Genomic DNA, 26313 nt, shown 5'->3' on the forward strand with positions numbered 1-26313 from the left:
CGTAGCCTGCGGCCACCACCTGCACACACCCATGTTCTTCTTCCTGCTCAACCTGGCCCTCAGCGACCTGGGCTCCATCTGCACCACTGTCCCCAAAGCCATGCACAATTCCCTCTGGGACACCAGCACCATCTCCTACTCAGGCTGTGCTGCACAGGTCTTTCTGATTTTCTTCTTCCTTGGAACAGAGCTTTCTCTCCTGACCATCATGTGCTACGACCGCTACGTATCCATCTGCAAACCCCTGCACTACGGGACCCTCCTGGGCAGCAGAGCTTGTGCCCACATGGCAGCAGCTGCCTGGGCCAGTGCCTTTCTCAATGCTCTGCTGCACACGGCCAATACATTTTCCCTGCCCCTGTGCCATGGCAATGCCCTGGGCCAGTTCTTCTGTGAGGTGCCCCAGATCCTCAAGCTCTCCTGCTCCAAATCTCACCTCAGGGAACTTGGACTTCTTGCTGTTAGTGCCTGTTTCGCATTTGGTTGTTTTGTGTTCATTGTTTTCTCCTATGTGCAGATCTTCAGGGCCGTGCTGAGGATCCCCTCTGAGCAGGGACGGCACAAAGCCTTTTCCACCTGCCTCCCTCACCTGGCCGTGGTCTCTCTGTTTATCAGCACTGCAGTGTTTGCCTACCTGAAGCCCCCCTCCATCTCGTCCCCATCCCTGGATCTGTCAGTGTCAGTTCTGTACTCAGTGGTGCCTCCAGCCCTGAACCCCCTCATCTACAGCCTGAGGAACCAGGAGCTCAAGGCTGCAGTGTGGACACTGATGACTGGATGCTTTCAGGAACATTAAACTGCTAGTCAAGTTCTGCAAATCACTTGTAATAAAAAGAATCTTTGATACTTCTTGTTGGATTCATTTGGTAGGTTTTTTTATTTTTCTTTTTTCATATTGTCCACAAAGAAATGTTATTGTTTGTGCCATTTCTCACTTTGTTTCTCCCCACCTTCCCTGTGGCTGTGTCAATGAGGGGCTGCACTCTCGGTGGCTTTAAAGGAACTCAAGGATCTCCCAGCAGAGTTTTCTGCACAGATGCCCTTTTGGTGCCTTCTCTGGAGCTGCAGCAGCAATGTCTGTGTGCAGAGCTGGGGCAGATCAGTGCTGGCACAGCAGCTGTGCCCAGCAGCAGCAGCACTTGGTGTTGCCAGTGCTGCTCCCGTGGCCCTGCCCCGCTGCCCTGGTGGCCCTGGTGTTGCTGCAGGGCCTGAGTGCTCTCGGGGCCGGGCACAGTCCTGGGGGTGGCAGTGCCGGGGCTGCAGCAGGGACAGCCCATGGGCACTGCTGGGGCAGCGCTGACGCCTCAGGCCAGGGCCTGGGGGCTCCAGGCTCCTTGCCCGGGCTCTCTCAAGAACACGGCCAGGCCAATGATCAGCACAGAAAACCCCCGTGAGCAGCCCCAGGCTGGCCGTGGGCAGGCTGGGGACAAACAGCATGGCTGGTGCTCTGCAAGGGCCCTGGGGGAGACGGGAAGGAGCAGCAGAGCAGGGGCTGATCCATCCCCAGTCCGCTGGACAGCCCAGGGCAGCGTCCCAGAGCGTCCTCATGGAGCTGCCAACAACATCCCCCCTCTGCAGCCCTGGCCTCTCCCCCAGCTCACACAGGTGCCGCATCCTTGCAGGCACAGCCACGGCAGCGCTGGCTCAGGAGCCCCTGTTTGCATTGCACACAGCAGGCGGGAGCACCCCCATGCTGCTACTGTGGGGTCATGAACCTGAGGGAGCATAAATGCCATCAGCCCCTGGGACCAGGAAGGGCTGGGGGACGCCAGGGAAACCACTCAGCATTGTCCTGGCCTCTGCAGACAGCCAGAAAGTTTGTTCCCATCAGCTTGGAGTTTCCTGTCCCACTGCAGATGCTGTTGCTCAGAGCCAGGGCTGCCTGGCAGCCACCCCCAAACTGCCCTGAGCATTTCCTTTGCTTCTCCTTTGCTTTCTTTTTCCTTCCCTAGTACATATTTCTTCCCATTGCCCATCCCTGTTCCCTCCCCTGCAAACAGCCCGTCCCTGTTTGCCCTTTCCTCTCTGGCCCCACTCCCCATTCCAGTTCCTGACTTGGCACCATGGGAACGTCCATTGGGGAGCAGGATCATCCCACAAGTGCTGCAGGAATTGTCTGCAGGTTCCTGCAGTGCCTCATGCTGCTCCCTTGCCAGAGGCAGCCCAGGCCAGGGGGGCACATCTGGGCTGCTGTGTCTGGCTGTGGGGCTGCCTGTTCTGGGCAGTGAGGAGGGGCTGCAGAGGCTCTGCAGGACTGACAGGATGGGCTTTGGGGCTGTGAGGAGAAGCTGAGGGACCTGGGCTGCTGGAGCTTCTGAAGAGGCGGCCCAGGGCTCCTCCTGCAACTGCTCCAAGGGTGGTTTCAGAGAATCCCAGAATCAGCAAGGCTGGAAAAGACCTTGGAGATCAAGTCCAACCTGTGCCTTGACAGTGCCTTGACTCCCTGAGCCTCCTCTTCTCCAGGATCAACAACCCCAGCTCCCTCAGCCGCTCCTCACAGGACTTGTGCTCCTGACCCCTCACCAGCCTTGTTGCCCTTCTCTGGACACGCTCCAGCCCCTCCATGTCCTTCCTAAATTGGGGGTCCCAGAACTGGACATAGCATTCGAGGTGCTGCCCAACCAGTGCTGAGCACAGGGGATAAATCACTGCCCTGCTCCTGCTGGCCACACCATTCCTGATCCAGCCCAGGAGCCATTGGCCTTCTTGGCCACCTGGGCACACTGCTGGCTCATGTCCAGGCTGCTGTCCATCCGTCCCTGCAGGTCCCTTTCTGCCTGGCTGCTGTCCAGCCACTCTGTCCCCAGCCTGTAGCGCTGCAGGGGTTGTTGTGGCCAAAGTGCAGGACCTGGCACTTGGACTTGTTAAACCTCACCTTGTTGGATTTGGGCCCTGGATCCAGCCTATCCAGGGCCCTGTGCATAGCTGTCCAGCAGACCCATACTCACAGCCAGCTTGGTGGCATCTGCAAATTGGCTGATGTTGGACTCAATCCCCTCATCCAGATCATCAATGCAGACATCGAAATCCACGCTGGCTGGCTCTGATCCCTGGGCCATCCTGTGGGTGCCCTGTGATGGCACTCAGGGTGATCTGTTCCAGAACCTTGCCGGGCACCGAGGTCAGGCTGACAGGCCTGGAGTTCCCCAGATCCTCCTCCCAGCCCTTCTTGGGGATGGGCTCACACTGGCACCTCCAGTGCTCTGGGACCTCCCTGGGGAGCCTGGACTGATGGTAAATGATGGAGAGCAGCTTGGGGAGCTCATCCACCAGCTCCCTCATCCCCCTAGGATTGATCCCATCTGATCCCATACACCTGGGAGAATCTGAGTGGCCCAGCAGGTCACCAGCTGCTTCCTCCTGGATTAGGGGCTGTTCTGCTCTCTGTGCCCAACTACCAGCTCAGGAGAACTCTTGTCCTGAGGACAACCTGTCCTAATATTGAAAATTGGTGCAAACAAGGTGTTAAGTAGCTTGGCCTTTTCCTTATCTTTAGTTACTATATTCTCCACTGCATCCAGTAAAGAGTAGAGGTTCTCCTTATCCTACCTTTTGTTATAAATCTTTTATAAGAACATGTTTTATTCTTTTTACAGAAGCTGCCATGATAAGCTCTAATTGAGATTTCACCTCTCAACTTCTCTTTCTGCATGGCATAACAACATCCTTAAACACTTCCTGAGTTGCTGGTCCTTTTTTCCCTTGAGTTCGCACAAAAGCTCCATGGGCAGCCAGGGCAGTCATTTTCCTCACCAGCTCATCTTTGGCCACAGTGGCACAGGCTGCTCCTTCCCCCTTAAGATTACTTGCGTGAAATGTGTCCATCCACCCTGGACCCCTTTGTTTTTAAGGGCTGTTTCCCATTAAAAAATCAGTACCTGATTCAGTACTCCCCAAATCTGCATCCTAAATAGGCCAAAGTCTGCCCTTCCTAATTCCAGTGTGGAAGTTTTGTTGCTGCCCCTCCTTCTTTCACAGAACATTGAAAACTTGATTATTTCATGGTCACTGTGCCCCAGGCAGCCTCCGACCCCCACATCTGCCACGAGCCCTTCTCTGTTTGTGAGCAGCAGGAGACAGAGCTTTCCTTGGCAGTGGAGTGTTACCAAAAATTTGGTAAAACAGAAAACTCCTTCACACCAATGCAGCATTAAGAAGCAGCATTCTTTATTCAGCCGGGTGCACGGGGGATAGCTCCTCCCAAAGCCGAGCATGCTGAGTACAGGAAAGTTTCTGTTCATATTCTGTATTTTGCACACATGTTCATTGATTGTCCTGGACTAAACACATATCTGATAATCATTTCCTCAAAATCATTAACATATTTCCCCTTCCCTTTACCCATGCTCTCTTCTGTCCTGGGGGTCTCTCTGGTGGTCCCTGGTGGTCATGGACCCCAATGTTCCAGTGGGCCTGGCTGAGCTGGCAGGACACTGAGGCTGGTGAACTTCCAGTTCCCCTTCTGACACAATGGGCATTGTGTGGTTTCCATAGGCCTGGGGTTTTGGAGAACAAGCTCCAGGTGTCAGCTCACCTGGTGGAGACAATTTATCATCTGGTAACATGAGGTCACAGAGTGGGCTATGACATCACATGAGTGATCTATGACAGAATGGTCCATGACATCATAGAGTGGTTTATATGAGGTCATCAAGAAGCTATGACATCATAGGCCATCTCTGTGACATCACAGAGCAGGCTGTGACATCACAGAGGGGCTGTTTGACATCCCAGGAGGGCTCTGTGAGGTCACTGGGTTGGTCACTCTGCCCCAGCTCCCCCTCACAGTTTCTCCCAACAAGTCCAATGCTGTTCATGCCCAGCGGGGTCCCTGTCCCCCGGTATCCCCCTGGTCCACCTGGAGCCACAGCCCCCACCAAAGGATGTTCCACAGGATCCACCCAAGAGCCTGACATGGGGAAAAGGGGCCAGGGCTGTGTGACCAGGACATCAAGGACGTGGATTATCCAGGTCCCTGTGGCCTGGGTTTGGTTCCCCAGGGCAGGAGAGATGTCTGGCAGCTGGAGCAGGGTTAGGGAAGGGCCTGCAAGGTGGGGCTGGAGCCCTTGGGCTGTGAGCAGAGGCTGAGGGAGCTGGGCTTGTCCAGCCCCGAGCAGGGAAGGCTGAGGGGCTCTTCATCCCAGCCTGGCAGTGCCAGCGAGGAGGGGATGGAGAACACAGAGCCAGGCTCTTCACCAGGGGCCTGGTGGGAGACAGAAGCCAATGGGTGGAAGGGGCAAGAGGGGAGATCAGCCAGGCCAGGAGGAGATGGAATGAGTCAGGCTGGTTTCAGCATTTCCTCAACACCAAAAGCAGCCTGACCTCCCTTCTCCAACCTCCACTGACAGCTTTGCAAATCAGGAATTGTTTGAGCTGTTTTGCCCCCAATCCAGGATTAGCGTCCTGATACAGGAACTTAATTGTGTTTATTTCTATCACAGAACCACATTTGTCAAATATCAATTCTAGTATGGAAATCACTTGTGGATGGTGGACTCATCAGACACTGCTGGGACGTTGCACATAGCTCAGGGAAGAGTGCAATTGTTATTAAATTGTGTCCTGTTCAACCGTGGTCTGTTGGCCATGAAGAGAAACTTTCTGTGCCTCTGAGTCTCACCAGTTCCTGACCCTCAAAGGACACAAACCTGATGAGTTGTGGTTCCCAGTCCAGTGGTGGCACTTGGACCTCCCTCCATCCCCAGAGCAGAGCTCCCTTGTCCCAGAAAGTCCCTGGCAATGCAGGGATGAAGGAAACAGGACAGGCTGTGGGGATCAGGGGCAGGGCACGGCCAGGGATTTGGGATGGTTGTGAGCCCAGGGCAGGACCCGGCCCTTGGCCTTGGTGAACCTCATCCAATTGTCCTGGGCCCATGGCTCCAGCCTGTCCAGATCCCTCTGCAGAGCTTCTGCCCTCCAGCACAGCCACACTCCCACCCAGCTTGGGCTCACCTGGGAACTGACTGAGGGTGCCCTCGATGGCCTCATCCAGATCAGCAATCAAGAGATTTCACTGACCTGGCCCCAGTCCTGAGCCCTGGGGACACCCCTGGGTGTGACTCCATTCCTCAGCTGCTCTGAGTGCCAGGGGTTGGATGAGGGAAATGGTGGGGAGGGGTTGGGGACAAAGTGTTATTGATTGTCAGCCATGAAGGGTCTTGATTTTCACATCTATTCAGACTGCATGAGGAGGTGCTGGGGGTCAACATCAATTGGACATTGCTGATATCAATCCATAAAGAGAAAAAAAAATTCTCTCAGCACTGTTTCCAATATAGCATATTCACTTTGAATACACTACTGAAATCTGTCTAATTAACCAGAGAAGAATTGAGGACTTGAATTATTCCCAAGGGCTTTTCTTGTCTTGGGTGTTTTGAACAAAATCTAATTTTTTGAAAATCTCATATTTATGAGATTTTCTCATGGAATTCCTGAACGGAAGAGCTCAAGGAAGAAGGGGCCTGTGGAGTAGTAAAATTCATCAGCAGCCTCCAAGTGGCTGAGGATCCATCCCCATCAGAGCAGCAATGACCAGCAATGGGCACAGCTTTGTGGCTGCCCCAGCTCTGGGATGGGCCCTGGGCCTGGAGCAGGAGCAGCTCTGGAGGGCCCCAAGGCCGGGCTCTTGTGCTGGCCTGGGCAGATGGGATGGCAGCAGGGGCTGCAGAGCTCTCAGCACCTCAGCCCGAGGGGAGCAGGGCACCCAGGGAGCCTCCTTTGGCCTTGGCCAAGCCCCTTCCCCCATGGCTGGGGCTGAGTCCTGGCTGAGCTGCAGCTGCTGCTGTGCCCTGGCCAGGGGCTGAGGCCGTGGGGCCAGTGGCCAGAGCAGCCTGGGCTGAGCAGAGCTGTGGGGCCAGAGCCGGCTGGGCTGTGCTGGGGAGAGGCCCTTGGTGCTGCACAGAGCTCAGGGCAGCTGGCAGAGCTTGCAGGGAGCTGGGCTGGGCTCAGAGAGCCTGGCACAGAAACCATCAGTGTCCATCCCAGCCTGGCTGAGCGTGCAGGGCAGGACTCAGCCCAGGCCTTGTGGGGCAGGGCCAGCTCCTGTGCAAGGCATGGAAAACAGGCAAGTGCCCGAGAGAGGAGGCTGCTCTGTGCCCTTGGGGGCATGGACACAGCAGGAACACTCAGGAGCCCAAAGAGCCTCCACGGCTGTGCTGGAGACCAAGGCTGGAGCAGGGAAATGCAGGGCTGCTGCGCCATGGGGAGGGCATTGAATTCCAGCACACACCTCAGCTCTCTGATGGTCCCGGCACCATGCTGGGCCCTGTTTCAGGCTGGAGCAGAGCAGATGTTGATGGCACAGGAGCCCTGCGGGGCTGGCAGGGACCTGCAGCTTGCAAGGTGCTCTGCTCTCCCTCAGCTCCTCTCTGAGAGATCCAATCCCAGATCGGCACCTCCGGGCACAAGTGGCACTGCCTGGTCGTGGGCACACAGCTGATGGTGAGACACGGGGTTAGGAATTAGAAGAGTATTGATTACAAATATATATTTACATGACATATGTATTGTTTAATATTTGCTGCATTTTACTGTGCTAACTGCCTGTCATGGGAAGACAGGGTGCACCTGCGAGAGCAATATGAAAGAATACAAGGATGTGTGATAAGGGAAGGACGACGTTCATCAAAACAGGACAAAGTTACAAGGCTACCAAGATAACAAGGCTCCTCAGAGCCCCAAACCTGATTAGACCAACCTCATGGTTTGGACTGTGACCACAGGATCCGTAAGCTTGCGCATGAAGATGAGGTGAGAAGGACAGCTTTGATGATGACCACTTACTTCATCCCCCTGCAACCCCCAAGACAACCACCAGAGACAAGTATGAAGGAGAAGGCACAAGGGACTGATAAGCTGATTAGCATATGAAGCAGGACAAGGTGGAGCCAGGAAATGAATATGCATAGTTGTATTGCAAAACCTAATGTATATGTAACATTTTAGAGGATAAAAAAGAATGCTGAGAGTGATTAGATGCTCATGCCTTTGCCGAAGTTGCCTGCATGTGCCCAGCTGAAAAAATACCTATGTTATAACTCACTTTGTCTTTGAGTTTTAGAGTCTTTCCACGCATTAATGTCTGCCTGGAAAGGGGCAAAAGTTTTAATATCTGGTATTTTCATAATATACAAGCAAATCTTTATTATCTGTGTCATTTGATGGCAAAGAAATGGCAAAGTATTCCCTGCAGGAACAGGAATTTCCTGGATCTACTAGATTCTTCTAGTGATGGCAGGAGAAGAAATACAGATTTTCCCCCCTCCTTTTGCCATCAACATTCTGTCTAATATTTCATTACCCTCTCCCTTCAGGTGTTTCCAGCTCTCCTGGTTAAATGGCCATGTCTAAGGACATCTCTTCATTTGGAGCAGCTGGATTTATGTCCTTCCTGTTGCTCCCAGATTTCCTCCTGCAGCTGTTCTCTGGTCATTCCAATTTGTCTCCCTTCAGTGGTTTCATGCTATGAACTTCAGGAGTTGCTCAATCTTTCATAAGTTTAAATAACTTCTTAGTCAGCACATTAGTTGTATTTTTATATTTTATATCACCTCTTATGTCTTTGTCAAAATCCTTCCTCTATGGCAATCCCTTGTGGACAGCAGACCTGTCAGATGTGGCTGGGATGTCACAAGGAGCTGAGGGAAGGGTTCTGATGTTTTATAAATTTTATCATGTTCACATTTTATGTTGGCCATGAAGAGAAACCTTCCTGTGCCTCTGAGTCTCACCAGTTCCTGACCCACAAAGGACACAAACCTGATGAGTTGTGGTTCCTGCTCCAGTGGCTGCACTTGGACCTCCCTCCATCCCCAGAGCAGAGCTCCCTTGTCCCAGAAAGTCCCTGGCAATGCAGGGATGAAAGAAACAGGACAGGCTGTGGGGATCAGGGGCTGGGCAGAGCCAGAGAGAAGAATGACTTTTGCGTCTGATGGAGCTGTGCCTTCCCTTGGCTTTGTTGGCTGACAAGAAATGAACATCCCTCTGTGTCTCGGGCAGCTCCTTGTCCAAGGAAAGCAGGTGGGAGTTGGAGCCAAGGAGCTGAAACCTACAGGTGCAGCCTGGGCTGGAGGGAGCTCAGATTTGCACAAGGCTGCTCTGAGTGCCAGGGCTTGGATGGGGGAGATGGTGGGGTGGGGTAGGGACAGAGTCTGATTGATTGTCAGCCATGAAGGGTCTTGATTTTCATATCTGTTCCAACTGCATAAGGAGGCACTTGGATTCAGTGTCAATTGGAGATTGCACATATCAATGAATTAACAGAAAAAAAAACCCAACAGGACCTAAAAAAATTTTTCTCACTGTCTTTTTAAAGATAGTGTATTCACTTTGAAGAGGCTTCTGTAATTGGGCTAATTAACCACAAAAGATTTGAATGCTTACATTATTCCCAGAGGCTTGGCTTGTTAAGATGTTCTGAACATTTATGAGCCCTGGGACACTGAATTCCTGAACTGAAGAGCTGAAGGCTGAAGAAGCCTCTGGAGCAGTAAAATTCAGCAGCAGCCTCCAAGTTGCTGAGGATGTCAGCAGCCCCCGCTGAGGCCATCCCTGCCCAGAGACCGTGGGGGAATGGGCAGACAAGGAGAGCGCCCCTGGGGCTGGGGCAGCAGAACTCAGAGGCACCAGCGGCTCCAGCTGGGAAATGGAGTGTGGAATGGGGCTGTGAAAGCCCTGCCTGGGCTGTGCCAAGCAGGACACACAAGACCCAAACAACTCTCTCAAGGAGACATTTAAGAGGAATTATGATTGTTTGTGTCCTCTGAGTTGGATGCACTGGAGAAATACCAAAATGAGTTTTTCTGGAGCTCCGAACAACAAAACAGCCTTTACTGGGAACATTAGTAGATCAGAGAAACTTTGGCAGAAGGTTTAATATGACATTCAATTCACACAAAACACTTCTCAAAGCATTAACTTGGCCCATTCAACTTCACAAACTCTAAGCCTGTTCAATTTAAAGTTAATCAAAATTTGCAAGAAGACACAGAAATAGAGAAAAATAAGATTTAGAGAAGGGGAGGTCACACAGCCCCTGTGATGTCACACAGCTGTCCTGTGATGTCACAGCCTGCTCTTTGAGGTCCCAGTCTGCTCTGTGATGTCACAAAATCGTCCCTGAGATGTCACAGCCCAGCCTGTGATGTCACAGACACCCTGTGATGTCACAGCCAGCTCTATGATGTCACAGCCACCTTTGTGATGTTATGCAGCCTCGCTGTGATGTCACAGCCTGCTCTGTGATTTCTCAGTCAGCTCTGTGATGTCACAACCCACTCTGTATTGTCTCAGCCTTCTCTGTGACATCACACAGCTGCTCTGTGATGTCACAGAGCCCTTTTCTATGATGGCAGAGTCTTCTCTGTGGCCTCACAGCCCGTTCTGTGATGTCACACAGCCAGCCGGTAATGTCACAGCCGACTTTGTGACACCACAACCTCCTCTGTGATGTCACAGCCTGCTCTGTGATGTCACAGCCTGCTCTGTGATGGCAGAACTCACTTAACATGTCACACAGCACCTCTGTGGGCTCACAGACCCACCCTGTGATGTCACAACACCTTTAGTGATGGAACCCAGCCACCCTATAATGTCACAGCACACTCTTTGACCTCACAGCTTGCTCTGCTCTGTGATGTCATACAGGCATCCTGTGATGTCACAGCCTGCTCTGTGATGTCACATAATAAACCAGGGATGTCACAGCCAGCTATATGATGTCACAACCTGGTCTGTGATGTCACACAATCACAGAATTGCTGGGTTGGAAGAGACCTTCAAGATCATCGAGTCCAACCCATGCCCTAACACCACCTCAGCTAAACCATGGCACTGAGTGCCACATCCAGTCTTTTTTTAAACACATCCCATGATGGTGACTCCACCGAGTCCCTGGACAGACAGTTCCAGGAATTTATCACCTTTTCCATAAAAAAACTTTTTTCCTAATATCCGACCTAAATACCCCTTGGTACAGCTTAAGACTGTGTCCTCTAGTTCTGTCAGTTGTTGTGAGGAGAAAGAGACCGACCCCACCTGACTGCAACCACCTTTCAGGAAGTTGTAGAGAGCGATAAGGTCACCTCTGAGTCTTCTCTAAGCGAAACAACCACAACTCCTTCAGTCGTTCCTCACAGGACTTGTGTTCCAAGACCCTCACCAGCCTTGTTGCCCTTCTCTGGACATGCTCCAGCCCATCCATGTCCTTCTCAAATTGGGGAGGCCAGAACTGGACAAAACACTCAAGGAACGGTGCCAGTGCAGGGGAGGAATGCCAGCTACACCAGTCACCAGTACCACATACAGGGGAAGAATGACCTCCCTGCTCCTGCTGGCCACACCATTCCTGATCCAGGCCTGGAGCCAGTGGCCTTCTTGGCCACCTGGGCACACTGCTGGCTCGTGTCCAGCCTGCTGTCGACCAGTGCCCCCAGGTCCCTTTCTGCCTGGGCACTGTCCAGCCACACCGTCCCCAGCCTAGAGCTGTGCAGGGGGTTATTGTGGCCAAAATGCAGGACTGGGCACGTGGACTGATTAAATTTAAACTTACTGAACTCTACCAACTATCCGGCTGTTCCATGTGTTCCTGCAGAGCCCTCCTGCCTTCCAAAAGATGGACACACGCTCCCAGCTCAGTGTCATCTGCAGATTTACTAATGAAACCCTCAATCCCCTCATCCATGTGGTCAATAAAAATATTGAACAGAGCTGGCCCAGCGCAGAGCCCTGAGGGACAGCACTGGTGACTGTCCCCAGCTGGATGCAGCACCGCTCACCACCACTCTCTGGGCCGGCCATCCAGCCAGTTCTGAACCCAGCACAGAGTGCTCCTGTCCCAGCCGTGGGCTGCAGCTTTTCCAGGAGTGTGCTGTGGGAGACAGTGCCAAAGGCCTTGCTGGAGTCCAAATAGACACATCCACAGCCTTTCCTGCATCCACCAGGAGGGTCACCTGGTCATAGAAGGAGACCAGGCTGGTCAAACACGACCTAGCCCTCCTGAACCCCTGCTGGCTGGTGTCAGGGTCCGCAAATACATGCAGGGTCCCTGATAGGTTCCTTTTGGAGATCTCAAAGCACAAAAGCCACAGCAGGGGACACAACACTTTGCTTAAACAAAAATGCACTTTTATTTAGTGCCAACAACTGCGATAGTGGGAGAGAAATAAAGAGATAGAGTGAAAGATAGAGAAAGAGGGGAAGGGGATTATAGCTACCAGTCTGAAGAGACGAGGCCCTCGGAGCTTGACGAGATGCTCATAGACTGTCTTCTCCAGGTGGGGTCCGGACAAAGTCCTCAAAACTCCTTCAGTCTTTTATAGGGTTCCTCAAAGCGGGTGGCATCTGGCCAAAGCAGCAGTTCTCCTGGCTACATGGTGGGTGTGGACTCATTTTGGGAACCAGTTGTAGTCATCACGTCAGTTCAGGACCAAGAGTACAGGACCGAAGGTACAGGACGAACTGATTAGGGCTCAGTCCACCATGACCAGTCCATTGTTCTCGCACTGAGTTCCCATGGCATCGCATACCAGTCCTTAAGGCTTGGCAGATTTTCCACCTCAGCCAGGCTAGAGCTACTTTCAGGGTCTAGGGTCTCAGTCCTTGGAGGCAGTCGTGAGGCAAACATGAGGGATTTTCGGACAGACCCTGACACCACCCCGTGACTCACGACTGGCGACGAGAGTACTCCATCAGCAAGGTCTGCAGCGTTGTCACAAAGTCTTCAGGGCTCGACTCATCAGTGTCTGGCAGCATATATCCCAGAAAAACAGAAACAGAAAAAGATATCGAAGAGGAAGAGGGAAAAAGTAAAAGAAACAAGGACAGGGATTAAGAAAAGATAGAATAGGAAATAATGATCAATATTGATTATAACAATTTTTCTTATAATTGAAACAATTTCTTTGAAAACAATCAAAACAAATCACAAAATTCTTTTACAAATTTCTTAAACAAAATCTCCAAACAAAAACTTAATCACAGTATAAAACAAACAATACTAATCAAAACAAACAATGAACAACTAATTAATTTGCTGTTGCAGGCCTAATGTTTTACTGCTCGTGTAGTTCTTCTTGTGTCAATAACTCTAGGAATGTCTTTAACAAAAGGGGTTTTTACTGAACTGTGTGCATCTATAATTGATGTCAATCGGGTCAGCTGCCTCATCATTTTCCAATTCAAAATGTATAAAATGGCTGATAAAACAAAACCAATTAAAACCAAGATCAAAAGAACAACAATAGGATGGCACACTTTATTCAAGATGCCTGTAGCAGTAGGTGACCACCCAAAAAGAGTATCCCACCATCTGTGTTCAGCATCCTTCCTTACTCTTTCTAAAACGTGATGTATCTCCTTCACATCATGATGGACTGTTACCAGGGTCTTTTGCCCATTTCTCTTGACCTTTTCTAAAATTTCAATTAAGTCCTGGTGAAGCAACAATTGCTTAATCAAAGTTAAATTCATTCCAATAGAGGCAGGCAATATCTGGTGAATTAGTGTAAAATTGGATTGTAAAAGGTGGTAAGACATAACTGGGACAGTATAAGAAAAATCACATCCCGTAATCGTGGTAAAGTTACAGACACAAAAATTTGAATGATTCTTTGGATTCACTGCTACATTTTCTATAAGCACTACATCACAAGCAGTCCTTACACACACACACCCATTACCTATGTACACTAATATTGTTACAGGAGTTTCATCAGGGTGAACTTCAAAATGGCAAATATTCTGCTCTGTGTCCAAACAAATGTCTTGAGCTATAATTGCATTACTTTCACAAATAAAACCTTGTTGCTCCCGGACAATACAAGATTCCAAATTTACAGTTTGCCATTTCTTATCAATTTGACGCGCCCATTCTCTATGCTCGGAAGGATAGAGAATAGCTCCGTCATGATTCAGTCCTAATGCAATGATAGGGAAAATCAAATGCACTGAAGCATTAGATATCGTTAACACAAAAGCTGTGGCTGTGTTTGTACTTGGGTTGTAAGTGAAGTTCACCAAATTCCACCAGGATTGGAATTCCTTTTCAAAATCATTTGCATTGTCCCAAATTATTTTTCGAATTTCGGTAGGGAAAATGCCTTCTTCACCTTCTCTTATAATTGAGGCAACAACTGTCTGCATCCAGAGCTGTGCCTGGATGCAGCTAAGGGCCAGGGAAATGTTGTTTTGTGCAACACTAAGTGCATCAATTATTAATTTGTGATCATTCACATTTACTTTTTCCCAATTTGGTAATATGTTTGATAACAACCACTGTTGTGTTCCCAGGGCAGATAAAGAGGACTGCAAGGGTTGTTGTAATTTTGTCAAGTCTCTTGTGGTGGCAACTAGTTTATTCATCAATACTTCTGAATCAATACTATTTAGGATTCCCAATCCTGTTCCCACAACACCGGTTATGTCTCTTGCCATCCGTTTTTTGGAAGGGTTCCGTTTTCGCAGCCAGGTGGTCCACCCTTGAAACGAAGTTTGCAAAAAGGGTGAACAGTTTGGCTGAATTTCTGAGACATTGTTCTGCATCAGTAATTTAACTTGTTTAAGAGACCATGCCGGATTGAACAATATTTGCTGTTGGCCAGTTTTCTTTATTACATATGGTCCGATCTCAAAAATTTTCGGGGTGAGCATGACCGGTGGTTGGGTGGTGGGCACAGTAGGCATTACTACATTGACATCGAGTTCTCCCCAGTGTTTAGTGTTGTTTTCACCACATATCACTCTGTGAGAAAATTGTACATCTGTTAGGTTCAACCAGCAGTTCTGATTCTGAGTCTCACAGTGTAGAACACGACCGTGGGGCCCTATACCAGAGCTGTGTATGGGTTCAATGAGGGATCCATCAATTAATTCACATCGAATTGCAACATCATTACCTCGTATTACTGCAAAAGGAGGGAAAACATTATTTTTGCTATGCAACACTACGGGAGTCTGCACACCAGAGTACATGACCACTGCAGTTAACATGGGTTTTGCCACAGCATTTATTTTAAACCTGTAAATTAAACCTTTCAAGCTTGACTGATCTGCTGAGTTATTTTGCCAATTACACGTCACATAAATTGATTTAGTTAAAGTAAAGTTGTACCAACAATCAGTGGGTTCATTCTTACAAAGCTTCGTGATCTCAACATTATTGGTGCTAGGGTCTAATGTATAGTTTCCAACATCCTTCTGACGACAACACAACAAAAGGGAATCTTGCTTGTTGCATTTCCATGTTGTAGTGGGACAGAGTCCTGCTGTAATGTTGGGGTGCAAACTGCTTGTTATACCAGGTTCTAAAAGATTTCCAGCTACTGCGATGTTAGTAGCTTTCTCATGAGATAGTCCTTCTACTTTTCTGCATCCTACCTTAATGTCTTCACCAATTGTCCCAGTCAGCATTCTGGCCCAGTCTTTTCGGTCCCAACCCCACTCACTTCGACGGTATACCTCTGAGTCATGCAGCACTACAGTCGCTAGGTTTGGGCGACGATCTCTGGGGTAGGATCCTTGGACACTGGTGTACCTGAGGGTAGCTTCAGACCACGGCCACTCAGCCGGATCTTGGCCATAATGGTGTGGCAGGATGCAAAGAAGTATGAATAATGTTAACATGGTTATCTGACTTTCATATCACTCAGAGCGTCCCTCGGAGTTCTCCTGTAATAACAAACACAGAAAAATCTGCCATCTAAAGGCAGAACCTTTTAAAAAGAGGGAATTATCCAGCGGGTACTTATCCGGTGTTCTTTACCTAGAGCATCGGATGCTACCCAAGCAAATTTATTCAAAGGGGTTTTCAGCACTAGTGGTACCTCCCCTACAGTGGGAAGGTCAACTAGGACAGGTTGTCCGGGATAATGAGCTGGATTTTTGGGATCATTTGGCCCCTTTAGTGCCGGAATTATGGTTGGAGCTTTCGGGCAAAAGGCGGTGATTTTCGGACATCCGTTTGCCCCCCATCTTTCATTCACACTTTGTACAGCTTTATACAGTCGACCATCCCAGCCTCCTTCTTGTGGTTTCAAAAGTCTTTTTAGGAGACCATTGGTTCTTTCTACAATTCCGTTGGCTTGAGGGTAATAGGGGGTGTGAAATGTCCATTTTATTCCTTCACCTCTTGCCCATTCCTGCACTACTTTGGCAGTAAAGTGGGACCCATTATCAGATTGTATTTCCTGTGGTTTTGGAAAGGTCCCAAACCATATCTGCAATGCTTTGACAGTGCTTTCTCCTGTAGCCCTTTTGAAGGCCTCAGCTTGAGCTAATCCAGATATTATCTCAACTCCCACTAACACAAAATGCTTACCTCCTGATTGCTTAAAAGGACCAATATAATCTACCTGCCATGCATCCCATAAGCCTTTACCTTTTCTTAAGTGTAGTGGGTCATCCTCTAGGGGATGTCTTTCTAGCCGTTTGCGACACTGCTCACAGGCTGACACACAAGTTTTGCACATTTCCCTGGTAACTGGCCAACCCCGAGCATGAGCTTCTTTATACAAATCTTTTGCACCTGTGTGTTGTCTTTTTACATGCAACCATTCTAACAAATGTTCCCAATCTTCAGTAATTTCATCCTTTTTTAGGGGGCTCAACTTAGCTAATTCATCAGCTCTGTTATTCCATTCTCCTGCTAGATTCCCGTCTGTCTGGTGAGAAGCTACCCACCCCACAGCAAAATTCCCTCGACTTGCAATTTGTAGGATTTCTTGCCACTTTTCTTTCTGCCATACTGGGATTCTATTAACTTCCCAATCATTCTGTTGCCAGAAAGGCAACCATTCAGTACAGCCTTTGTATACAGCATAGGAATTGGTGTAAATGCAAACAAGAGAGGTGTTTTGTGCTTCCCTCTGGAAAACACTCCAAACAGCTATCAACTCCCCAACTTGAGCGCTGCCCTCCCCCTCTGTGATAATTTGTTCGCCCGAGGAAGTATGGAGGGCCACGGCCTTGAATTTCCACGCTTTTCCTTCTCTCTTAGATGAAGCATCTGTAAACCATGAGTTAGGTGACTGCTCAGGGGAAAAGGGAGGGGCTACCTTAATCACTGAAGCAGGTTTGTCTTCACTATTATTCAGATTTTCTGTTTCTTGTATTGACAAATTTTTCACAGCTCCTTCTGTGATTGAGAAAATGTGGCAATAGTGCTCTATTTGTGCATACCATTTTCTCACGGAGGCCCGCTGAGCTACTCCTTCAGGAGGAGGAGTCCCGGTAGTAACTATTTTGATTACTTTGAAAGGACCTCTTAATACAATTGGTTGCTGTCTTGTGATTTTTTCTACTTCGACAAGAGCCATGCTAACAACAAATAGCCCCTTCTCCCAAATGGTATACCTTTTTTCTGCATCTTTAAAGCCACGGGAGTAAAAGCTAACGGGTCTGGTCGGGCCTTCGGGACCCCTCTGCCATATATGTACAGACAATCCTGAGGATGCAAATCCCCATTCTACTTGAAAAGGATCTGTAGGATGAATGGGACCCAATGCTTGATAAGCTGTTGCTTCAAAAATCAGCAGTTGCAATGCTTCTTCCTGCGAGGGGCTCCAGTCCCATTTTACTCCCTTTCTCAACAGGTCATAAAGAGGCCTAGCAATAATTGAAAAATCTGGAATATGTTTCCTCCAAAACACTAACAATCCTAAAGCTTGTTGCAGTTCTTTCCTGGATTCTGGCATTTTAATCTGATCTAAGGAGGTTAAAGTATCGGGGGGAATACATGTCATACCTCCTTTCCACCATATTCCTAAAAATTTCACTTCTTGTGAAGGTTTTTGTATTTTCTCTGAAGGGATCTGTAAACCTAGGCTTTCTAAATGAGAGATTATTTTCTCTTGAGTATTCCCCACTACTTCTTTTTCTTCTCCTCCCACAAGGATATCATCAATGTACTGATAAACAGCTACAGTGTCAGGTTTAGATATGGCTTCTAACTCCTGGGCTAGAGCATGGTGGGCTAAAGTAGGTGAATGCTTGTACCCTTGGGGCAAACGTGTAAAGGTATATTGCTGTCCTTCCCACACAAAAGCAAAACGGTCCATGTCTTCTGGCTGTATAGGTATCATAAAAAACATGTCTTTAACGTCTATTGTTGCCATAAAAGAGTGGGCTTTTTCTTGAATTGCTATTATTAACTCAGCTAAATTTGGGACAGCTGCTGTAAGAGGGTCTGTGTTAGCATTAAGACGGCGGTAGTCTACTGTCAGTCTCCACTTCCCATTAGGTTTTTTAACTGGCCATATTGGGGAGTTAAACGGACTATGAGTGTTAATAATAACTCCCTGATCTTTCAATTCTTGAATAACTGGCTTGATGCCATCTTTAGCACCAGAAGGCAAGGGATACTGTTTTACAGAAGTGATTTTACTGAATGGTAGTGGTGGAGCTATTTTAAGCAGCCTGATGTCAAGGCGTGGCGCGCCAAAAGACCACAAAAGACCTTCTGAGTCTTCCCACTGTTTCCCAGCAAGTATATCCATCCCTAACAGACTGTCCGGAATATTTCCAATTACCATTTTGACAACTATTAAGTTGTCTTCCCCGGGCAATGTAATTTTTACTAAAGCGATACCCATAGGCTCTGTAGTTCCTAGGGCATTTAAGACACAACACCGTTTTTTGCTAGGAACAACTCCACATTTTTGAGCATCTTCATTTTTCAGTGCACTAATCTGGGCTCCGGTGTCTACCACAAAGGTTACTAAAGCTCGTTTGGGACCGACAATTGCTGTAATCAATAAGTCACCTGTTCTTGGGTTTTTTGTGAGCTTTCTCAAAAACAGCCATTCTCCGTCTCTTTGCTCACTAACAAGAGACGGAGTTTCTAGTTTAAAGCAGGCTGGTTTGTTTTACCGCCTTGGAACTGTAGGGAAGGTTTTTGTAGCCCATTGTCTAAAGCTCGTGTAGGAGAATGGTTTGGCTTTTCATCAAGAGTTTGTAAAGGGGGTTGTTTTGGCTTGTAGCTTGAAGCTTGTGGAGGAGGGGGTGCGCTAGGTTGTACATCAGGTGAATTCAGTATCATGGGTTTGGGACTGCGCCAGTTTGAAATTATTTTAACTAATTTTTCATATGGTAAGCCATCCATCACTTCTCGTGGCACTCCCCTTTTTAGTCCCATTAGCCACAACTGTTGGCGACTAGAGATCTGTTTCCCCTTTTCTGGTTTTTCATTTGGAGAAACAATGTGCCTGACCCCTCTGGTTTTTTCAGGCTTATCATCTGGGAGATTCACTGATCCATATTTTCTGCTGTAACTAATTAACTCTTCTGCAACTTGGCTCCATGTCCACACTTTATGGCTATTATCAGATTGTACGCTTAAAGGTTGGGCTGGAGTTGCAAGAGACGTGAAGCTTGGGCTAGTGGAACCAGTTTGGTCAGTAGGATTGCCAAGAAATCTATCTAGCCTGCCTACAGGGGTGATAGATGCAATGGTTTTCTGAAGGAGGATTGCAGTTGGTTTAAGGGACTCAGGGAGACCTCGAATTAGAGGTGTCATTATTTCAGGTTTTACTGGCAATTGCATAGGTGATTCATAGCCAGAAATCAATGTTCTTTCATGTATCATTTGCAAGCAGGCAGCTTTGTGAATGTTTTCTAAAAGTTGATCTGGCGTGCCGGTAATGGCTAGAGGATCCCCTCTTTCAAGGGGGCTAAGTCCCCCTGCCCAGTAAGCTGCGCGCTGTGTCAGGGACCATGGAGCTCGAGTATTCCCTGTTGTTAAGAAAACTCCATGTCCCCAATAGCCACTGGCTTCTTGCTCACTTAATTTAATTTGGTCTCCTCCAGTGAGTGAGACTCTAAACACATATTCTGTCTCTGATTCTTGAGGGAGACGTGAATATTCTTTCTTTAATTTGGCTAATTCAGTGGCAGTGTATGGTATTTCTTTTGTGGTAATGTGAGGGTCAAAATCCTCTTCATTTATAAAATTGTATTCTGTTTTAATGAGAGGTCTCAAATTGGAACAACAAGATTCTCCACAATTTTGTATGTGTACCAATTCTTTCTGGGGGTATATGTGTTTAATGTGGCGTGCTTCTTTCTCTTCTACTTCTTTTGGTGATTCTACATGTTTTAAGTTTTTATCTCTCCCTTCTCTAAGACTTCTTTCATATTCTAATTCTTTCTGCAAAACTTCTACTAGGGTTTGTAGGGAGTCTATTACTGCTTTTTCTTTGCTCACCCGTTTCTCCCTCTCTTCTCTAAGACTCCTTTCATGTTCTAATTCCTTCTGCAAAACTTCTACCAAATTTTGCAAGGAGTCTATGACTGCCTTCTCTTCAGTCACCCGTTTAAAACGGGTTTCAATGGCTGCCGATAGGCAAGCACCCAAAACTGAGCAGAGAATTGTTTTATTTCTGCCCAGCTTATATCTGGCATCATGTTGCAAAGAATATATTCTATCTACGACGTGTTCAAAGCTAAACCAATTATCCTGTGCCCATCCCTCTCCAGCTGGAGAGGGTCTAGCACCATATTTCGCTAGCAAAGCAAAAAACGTATCTTTATCTTTTTCAGTCATTTTGTGAAGGGACCAAAACCACTTTCAGGGAGGTACTCTTAAGTTACACACAAGCACAGCTAAAACTGTGTTTCCCTTCGCTTCCCTGGAGTGGGTGAGGGGACCAAAACTGTTTGGGAGGTACTCCTTAGTTACAAATAGTTGTCTCCTCAACTGCACCAAACAGCTCAAAAACACACACAAAAAATAAAACAACAAAGTCCCATCTTTTGTACAAATGAGATCTTTTAAAAATCCTGAAGACAGGGGATGCTTTTCGCCTGGGTGTATGCAGTTTGCGGGAAATTCCACTCGCCCCCCTTGCTTTCTAGACAGCGCTCACTGTACGTGGCGTGCTAGGTGCGGCTGAAGCGAGGGTCCTTCCTCTGTTACAAACAACATACAACCCGCAACCCTTAATCTGTCTACCAAGATCCTGCCGACTACGCCAATTTAATGTCAGGGTCCGCAAATACATGCAGGGTCCCTGATAGGTTCTTTTTGGAGATCTCAAAGCACAAAAGACACAGCAGGGGACACAACACTTTGCTTAAACAAAAATGCACTTTTATTTAGTGCCAACAACTGCGATAGTGGGAGAGAAATAAAGAGATAGAGTGAAAGAGAAAGAGGGGAAGGGGATTATAGCTACCAGTCTGAAGAGACGAGGCCCTCGGAGCTTGACGAGATGCTCATAGGCTGTCTTCTCCAGGTGGGGTCCGGACAAAGTCCTCAAAACTCCTTCAGTCTTTTATAGGGTTCCTCAAAGCGGGTGGCATCTGGCCAAAGCAGCAGTTCTCCTGGCTACATGGTGGGTGTGGACTCATTTTGGGAACCAGTTGTAGTCATCGCGTCAGTGCAGGACCAAGAGTACAGGACCGAAGGTACAGGACGAACTGATTAAGGCTCAGTCCACCATGACCAGTCCATTGTTCTCGCACTGAGTTCCCATGGCATCGCATACCAGTCCTTAAGGCTTGGCAGATTTTCCACCTTAGCCAGGCTAGAGCTACTTTCAGGGTCTAGGGTCTCAGTTCTTGGAGGCAGTCGTGAGGCAAACATGAGGGATTTTCGGACAGACCCTGACAGTCCTTTAACATATACTGCTGCCACTTCTTCTGGTAATTGTAAGGTTTCTAACACTTCTAAAATAAGTTTTTAGTTCCTTTCCCCTTGAATTTAATAGCCCACTCTCTTCCCAATTTTTTCCAAAGGTATGCACTACTCCAAAAGCATATTTTGAGTCTGTGTATATTGTTCCTCTTTTCTGTGTTAATATTTCCAGAGCTTACTTTAGGGCATACAACTCACATGCTTGGGCTGACCAGCTGGAAGGTAACTTTCCTTTTTCTAGGGCCACTAACTCTTCATCTACTATAGCCTACCCCAATACCCTGTGCCCTGGATTACCCGTGAAAATCCATCGATGTACAATCGTTTTCCACCGTGGAGTGGTTGATCTGTTAGGTCCTCTCTTACTTTAGTTTGATAGTTTATAACTTCTAGGCAATTATATATTAATTCCTTACCTGGTTTTCCATCTAAAACTGGGCAGGGTTGAGTTGGTTACTCACGACTAGCTCTAAACCATTATCTATTAAGATGGCTTCATACTTTAGCACTCGGGAATCTGTGAGCCATTTCTCAGCCTTTTGGCTTTGGATACTCCTTACTTAGTGTGGGGTATATATTTTCAGTTTTCCCCCAAAGGTTAATTTTTTGCTGACTTCCATGAGTGGGGCGGTCACTGCCACCACCTGAATGCAGGTTGGCCACCCCCAGCTGACAGGGTCTTGTAGTTTTGATAAACAGGCCACTGGTTTCCTGGATCCTCCCCGGTCCTGGGCTAACCCTCCATGTGCTGCCCCTTTTTCTATATCCACAAACAGATAGAAGGGTTTGTCTAAGGCAGGAAGACTCAGTGCTGCTGCACTGACTAATTTTTACTTTAAAGCTTCAAAATTTACTTGTTGTCTTCTTCCCACCTAATCTCTTCTTCTACTAACTTTTCAAACAAGAACCTGATGGCCTGTGTGTATCCTTCAATCCATAGCCTCCAATATCCCAACAGGCCTAAAAACCTCCTGACTTCTCTCTTAGTTTTTGGTTGTGGGAGTGAGGCTATCCCTGCAATTCTCTCAGGGTTCAGCCGCCAGCTTCCTTGACAAATCACATGTCCCAGGCATTTTACTTCCCTCCCTACAAATTGGAGTTTCCCTTTTGATACTCAAAGTCCTTGGTCCCCCCAGAAATTTACCAGTGCTGTGGTGGATTCTTGAACTTTGAGATACCTTGAGAGGAGCCCAGTGCTCCTTGCTCCCCTGTGCTGACACGTGAGTGTTTGTCTGGTTTCGGGATGGCCCTGGCTGTGTGAGGGGTGCTACGTGGACATGAGACAGCCGGTCCTGTCCCGCTGGGTCCCAGCAGTGCCTCGCAGCACTCCTGCATCCACGTCAGGATGCTGGCAAAGAGAGGTCCTGGGAGCTGAGGCAGCTGATTTTAAGCTTGTGCAGGTGCCTACAGGCCAAGGCCAACGGTGTTCCCTCAGGATACAGCAGTCCTGAGGGGTCTCCCTCATTCAAAGAAATCGGCAGACAAATGCATTGTCAGCCAAAAGCCCTTTTATTGACCTGGCAGGAGGGCAGGGGTCTGCACCCCACTAAAGTGTTTCTCTGCCACATATAAATTTCAGTGGGTTGATGTAGGAGTTGTATCAAAATCACCATCCATCTTTACACTGCTGAGGTGATTCCATAGGCAGGCGGTTGGAAATACATTGTGTCAGATTCCCATACTTGAAGCTGATGTCCAGGCCCTGGCCAGGAGCGGTCTCGATGCCCCAAAGCAGCACAAAGTCTTCCTCAGGGCTTCCCTGCACAGGGCTGATTCCACACTTGCCCTTAGTTCTTCTGGTAGACTGTGTCTAAAGCTTTTTGTCAGGTCACTCTCATGTCAAGTTAGGCCATCAGGTTTTTGTTATGCTAACTGGTGCTAAGTACTTAGGCATGTCTGTGCTAATTACTTGTTTACTCATGTGGATGGCTTGTGCTTACTCATGTCAAACCAAGGCCTTGTTCCATCCCCAAAGGTGCCTGAGGCCACCCGCTCCTTGTGGCACCAGTTGCTTTCCTGTGGAATGTTCTCCCTCCCCGAGGGTAAATGGAGAGCTGCAGAAAGAGCTTGCCAGGCTGCTCTCCATCCTTTCCCAGCACTCCTGGTGAAGTGGAGAAGTCCGAGCTGAGCACAAAGGTGCAAATGGAACAGCCGTGCACGGGAAGGCTCGGTGGGAAGGATGATCCAGGATCCATAGGCCTGGCAGCCTGAGCGTGCTCCAGGGGAAGGCCTTGGAGCAGATCCTCCTGAGTGCCATCCCACGGCACCTGCAGGGAACCAGGGCGTCTGCTGGAGGGTGGGAAAGCTCTGCGGAGGGACGGGGACAGCTGGGGCTCCTGGCGGGGTTTTGAGGGCTTCTGTGCGGGAGTTTGGGGGGCTTGGCGCTGGTGGGGTGTTGGAGAAGGAGTTGTCTGGAAGGTGAGAGGTCTAGGCTGGAATTTGAGTCAGTTTGAAGGCAGCATCTGTGCTTTGGCACAGCTTTGGTTAGGGAGGGCAGAAGGAATATCTGTGATTTTCCTCCTCATGGTCCTGATTCTCCTGCAGGGAACAAGAGGGCAGAGCTGTACTTTACTGGCCACTCAGATCTCTGTACCAGGGGGAGGATTAGCCCTTTTGCCATCTACTCAATTCTTTGAGCTTCTTTTCTACCACTGAGTGGGCTTGGATTTCATGAGAACTTCTATTTCTTAAGAGAATTAGGATATGATAATCCATTCATAGAAAACCAAAGAATGGCCCTTGGTTTTTCCCTTTTTTTTGTGTAGTGCTCTGTTCTGTAAAGTGAGCCTCAGTGGATGAGGTTAAGGCAAATGAGTTGCTGCTTTGAGATGGGAAGCAAAATTCCAAATCTTCACCTCCTCAGGCCATCCCAATTAATTTGGGAAGTTTGCAACTTTTTGGAACTGCTTCAGTTGAGCAATGGGAAATAAAGCTTTCCTGAATTGAGGATTCTTACTTGCCAGATTCTTCTGTGCCTTCGCCACTAAGGTGTTTTTGTGCTGAAGGCAATAACTTCAATGAGAAAATAATTTCAGCATGGAGTAAGAGCTTCTGACAGAGACCAAGTGTTGCCAGCAGTTGCTCCAGGTGCTCCTGCCAACAGCCCCTGCAGGCAGGAGCGCAGCCCCCAATGCACGTGGGCTTTGGCTCCCTCTGGCACAGGAGCCCCCCACGGGCACAGGTCTCTGGGGCAGGAGACGGGCACCGGTGCTGCCAGGGCTCGGGGGGTGGCAGGTCTGCTTGGGCAGGGACTCTGCCACACCTGCTGATGTCAGTGCTCCCTGGGCCCCAGGGGTCAGAGCAGCATTCCTGCCCTGGCCCACACGTTCCTTGTCTGTGTCACACCCGCGGGTTTAGGATGGCCACCATGTGGGACGTGTCCCAAGGAGGCCGTGCCAGCTTCTGTGAAGGCCCCGTGCCCTTCCCAGCATGGCTGCGTCAGCAGCCCTGGGGTCTCCTTCTGCTGCTCTGAGCCCACAGAGCAGGGCAGCGTTTGCTGATGGTTTGAGCCGTTCCTAAAGATCCTGTCGGGCTGTCTTAGACACTTGGGGTGAGGGATTCCTTCCAACCCGAGCCACTTTGGGTGGGCTGGGGGCAGCCTCAGAGCAGGGGGCAGTGTGTGCAGGGGCCCTTTGTGACACGGTGCAGCACGGTCACCGTGGCATGGAACGGGACAGCGTGTCCAAGGGTCCTTTGTGACACGGGGTGACATAGGAGCTGGCGGTGACAAGACCACGCCACAGTGCTCGGAGCACGCGACGGGACAGGACGGGACAGAGCGGTGCCGTGAGGAGCCCCCGCACAGCGCACTCGTTCGTGTCTGACCCGGAGCTTTTCCGAGGCGTTATTCCTGCGGCTGACCTCGAGGCCAGACCACAGGACTTGGTGACCCGTGGCCTTCCTGAGGCTTCTCTCCTGCAGGTGTCCTCGAGGGCAGACCGTGGGACTCTGTGCCCCGGAGGCATCTCCCATCCCTGCCACCGGTGCCCTCGAGGCCAGACCACAATCCTTGACAGGAGTCTCCTGACCTTGTGGCAGGAGCCCTCGAGACCAGAGTGCAGGACTTGCTGTCCTGTCGCCTTCCTGCGGCTTCTCTCTTGAAGGTGCCTTCCAGGCACGACTGCAGGCCTTGCTGACTCGGAGCTTTTCCGAGGCATCTCTCCTGCAAGTCATCACAAATCCGATCACTGAAATGGAGCAAAGACCCCCAAGAGTGCCCAAGCTGTCCTGGGTGGAGGAAGAAGAAGAAGGTGCTGGAGCTGGCCCAGCACAGGAGACTGAAGAGGTGGTGCAGTTCAAGCCTCAGCAGGAGAGTGAGTGGCAGAGCTGGGCTGCTGCGTTGGCGGCTGCAGCCAGCTTGGCCACATCCCATCCCATCGCATCCCATGGCATCCCATCCAATCCCATCCCATCCCATCCCAGCCCATCCCCTGGGCACTTGCCCATGGACAGGACTAAAGTGGGGCCGGGCAGACACCCCACAGTGCCCGTGCTCCATCCCCTGGGGCATCCCAGGGCTGTCCCTGCCCGGGGAGCGCAGGGCTGGGCTGTGTTCTCCGGCCTCTCCCGCAGCCCCTCAGCTCAGGCTGCGCTCGCTCTTTGCCAGGTGCAGCCGTGCACCGCACACAAGAGCAGGACCCCGCCCGTGGCCTCTTTCGCAGAACAGCGCAGGTACCTGCAGCCAT

The 26313-nt window shown here is 49.3% G+C and overlaps 2 protein-coding genes across 2 annotated transcripts; one reads left to right on the forward strand and one right to left on the reverse strand.

Annotated features, from left to right (window-relative positions):
* The first annotated feature begins 208 nt into the window (after nucleotides 1-208).
* LOC137463860 (olfactory receptor 14J1-like) lies at nucleotides 209-846 on the forward strand. The gene has a single exon (XM_068175247.1). The coding sequence runs from the start codon at nucleotides 209-211 to the stop codon at nucleotides 794-796; it is 588 nt and encodes a 195-aa protein (XP_068031348.1). The 3' UTR covers nucleotides 797-846.
* Nucleotides 847-2645: 1799 nt separating this feature from the next.
* On the reverse strand, nucleotides 2646-26313 carry LOC137463824 (uncharacterized). Its single transcript, XM_068175216.1, has 4 exons — nucleotides 26304-26313; nucleotides 19205-20325; nucleotides 2949-3071; nucleotides 2646-2816 (listed from the first exon to the last, which is right to left on the reverse strand). The coding sequence occupies exons 1-4, from the start codon at nucleotides 26311-26313 to the stop codon at nucleotides 2646-2648; spliced, it is 1425 nt and encodes a 474-aa protein (XP_068031317.1).

This window comes from Anomalospiza imberbis, chromosome 30, assembly GCF_031753505.1.
Source record: "Anomalospiza imberbis isolate Cuckoo-Finch-1a 21T00152 chromosome 30, ASM3175350v1, whole genome shotgun sequence".
NCBI lineage: Eukaryota > Metazoa > Chordata > Aves > Passeriformes > Viduidae > Anomalospiza > Anomalospiza imberbis.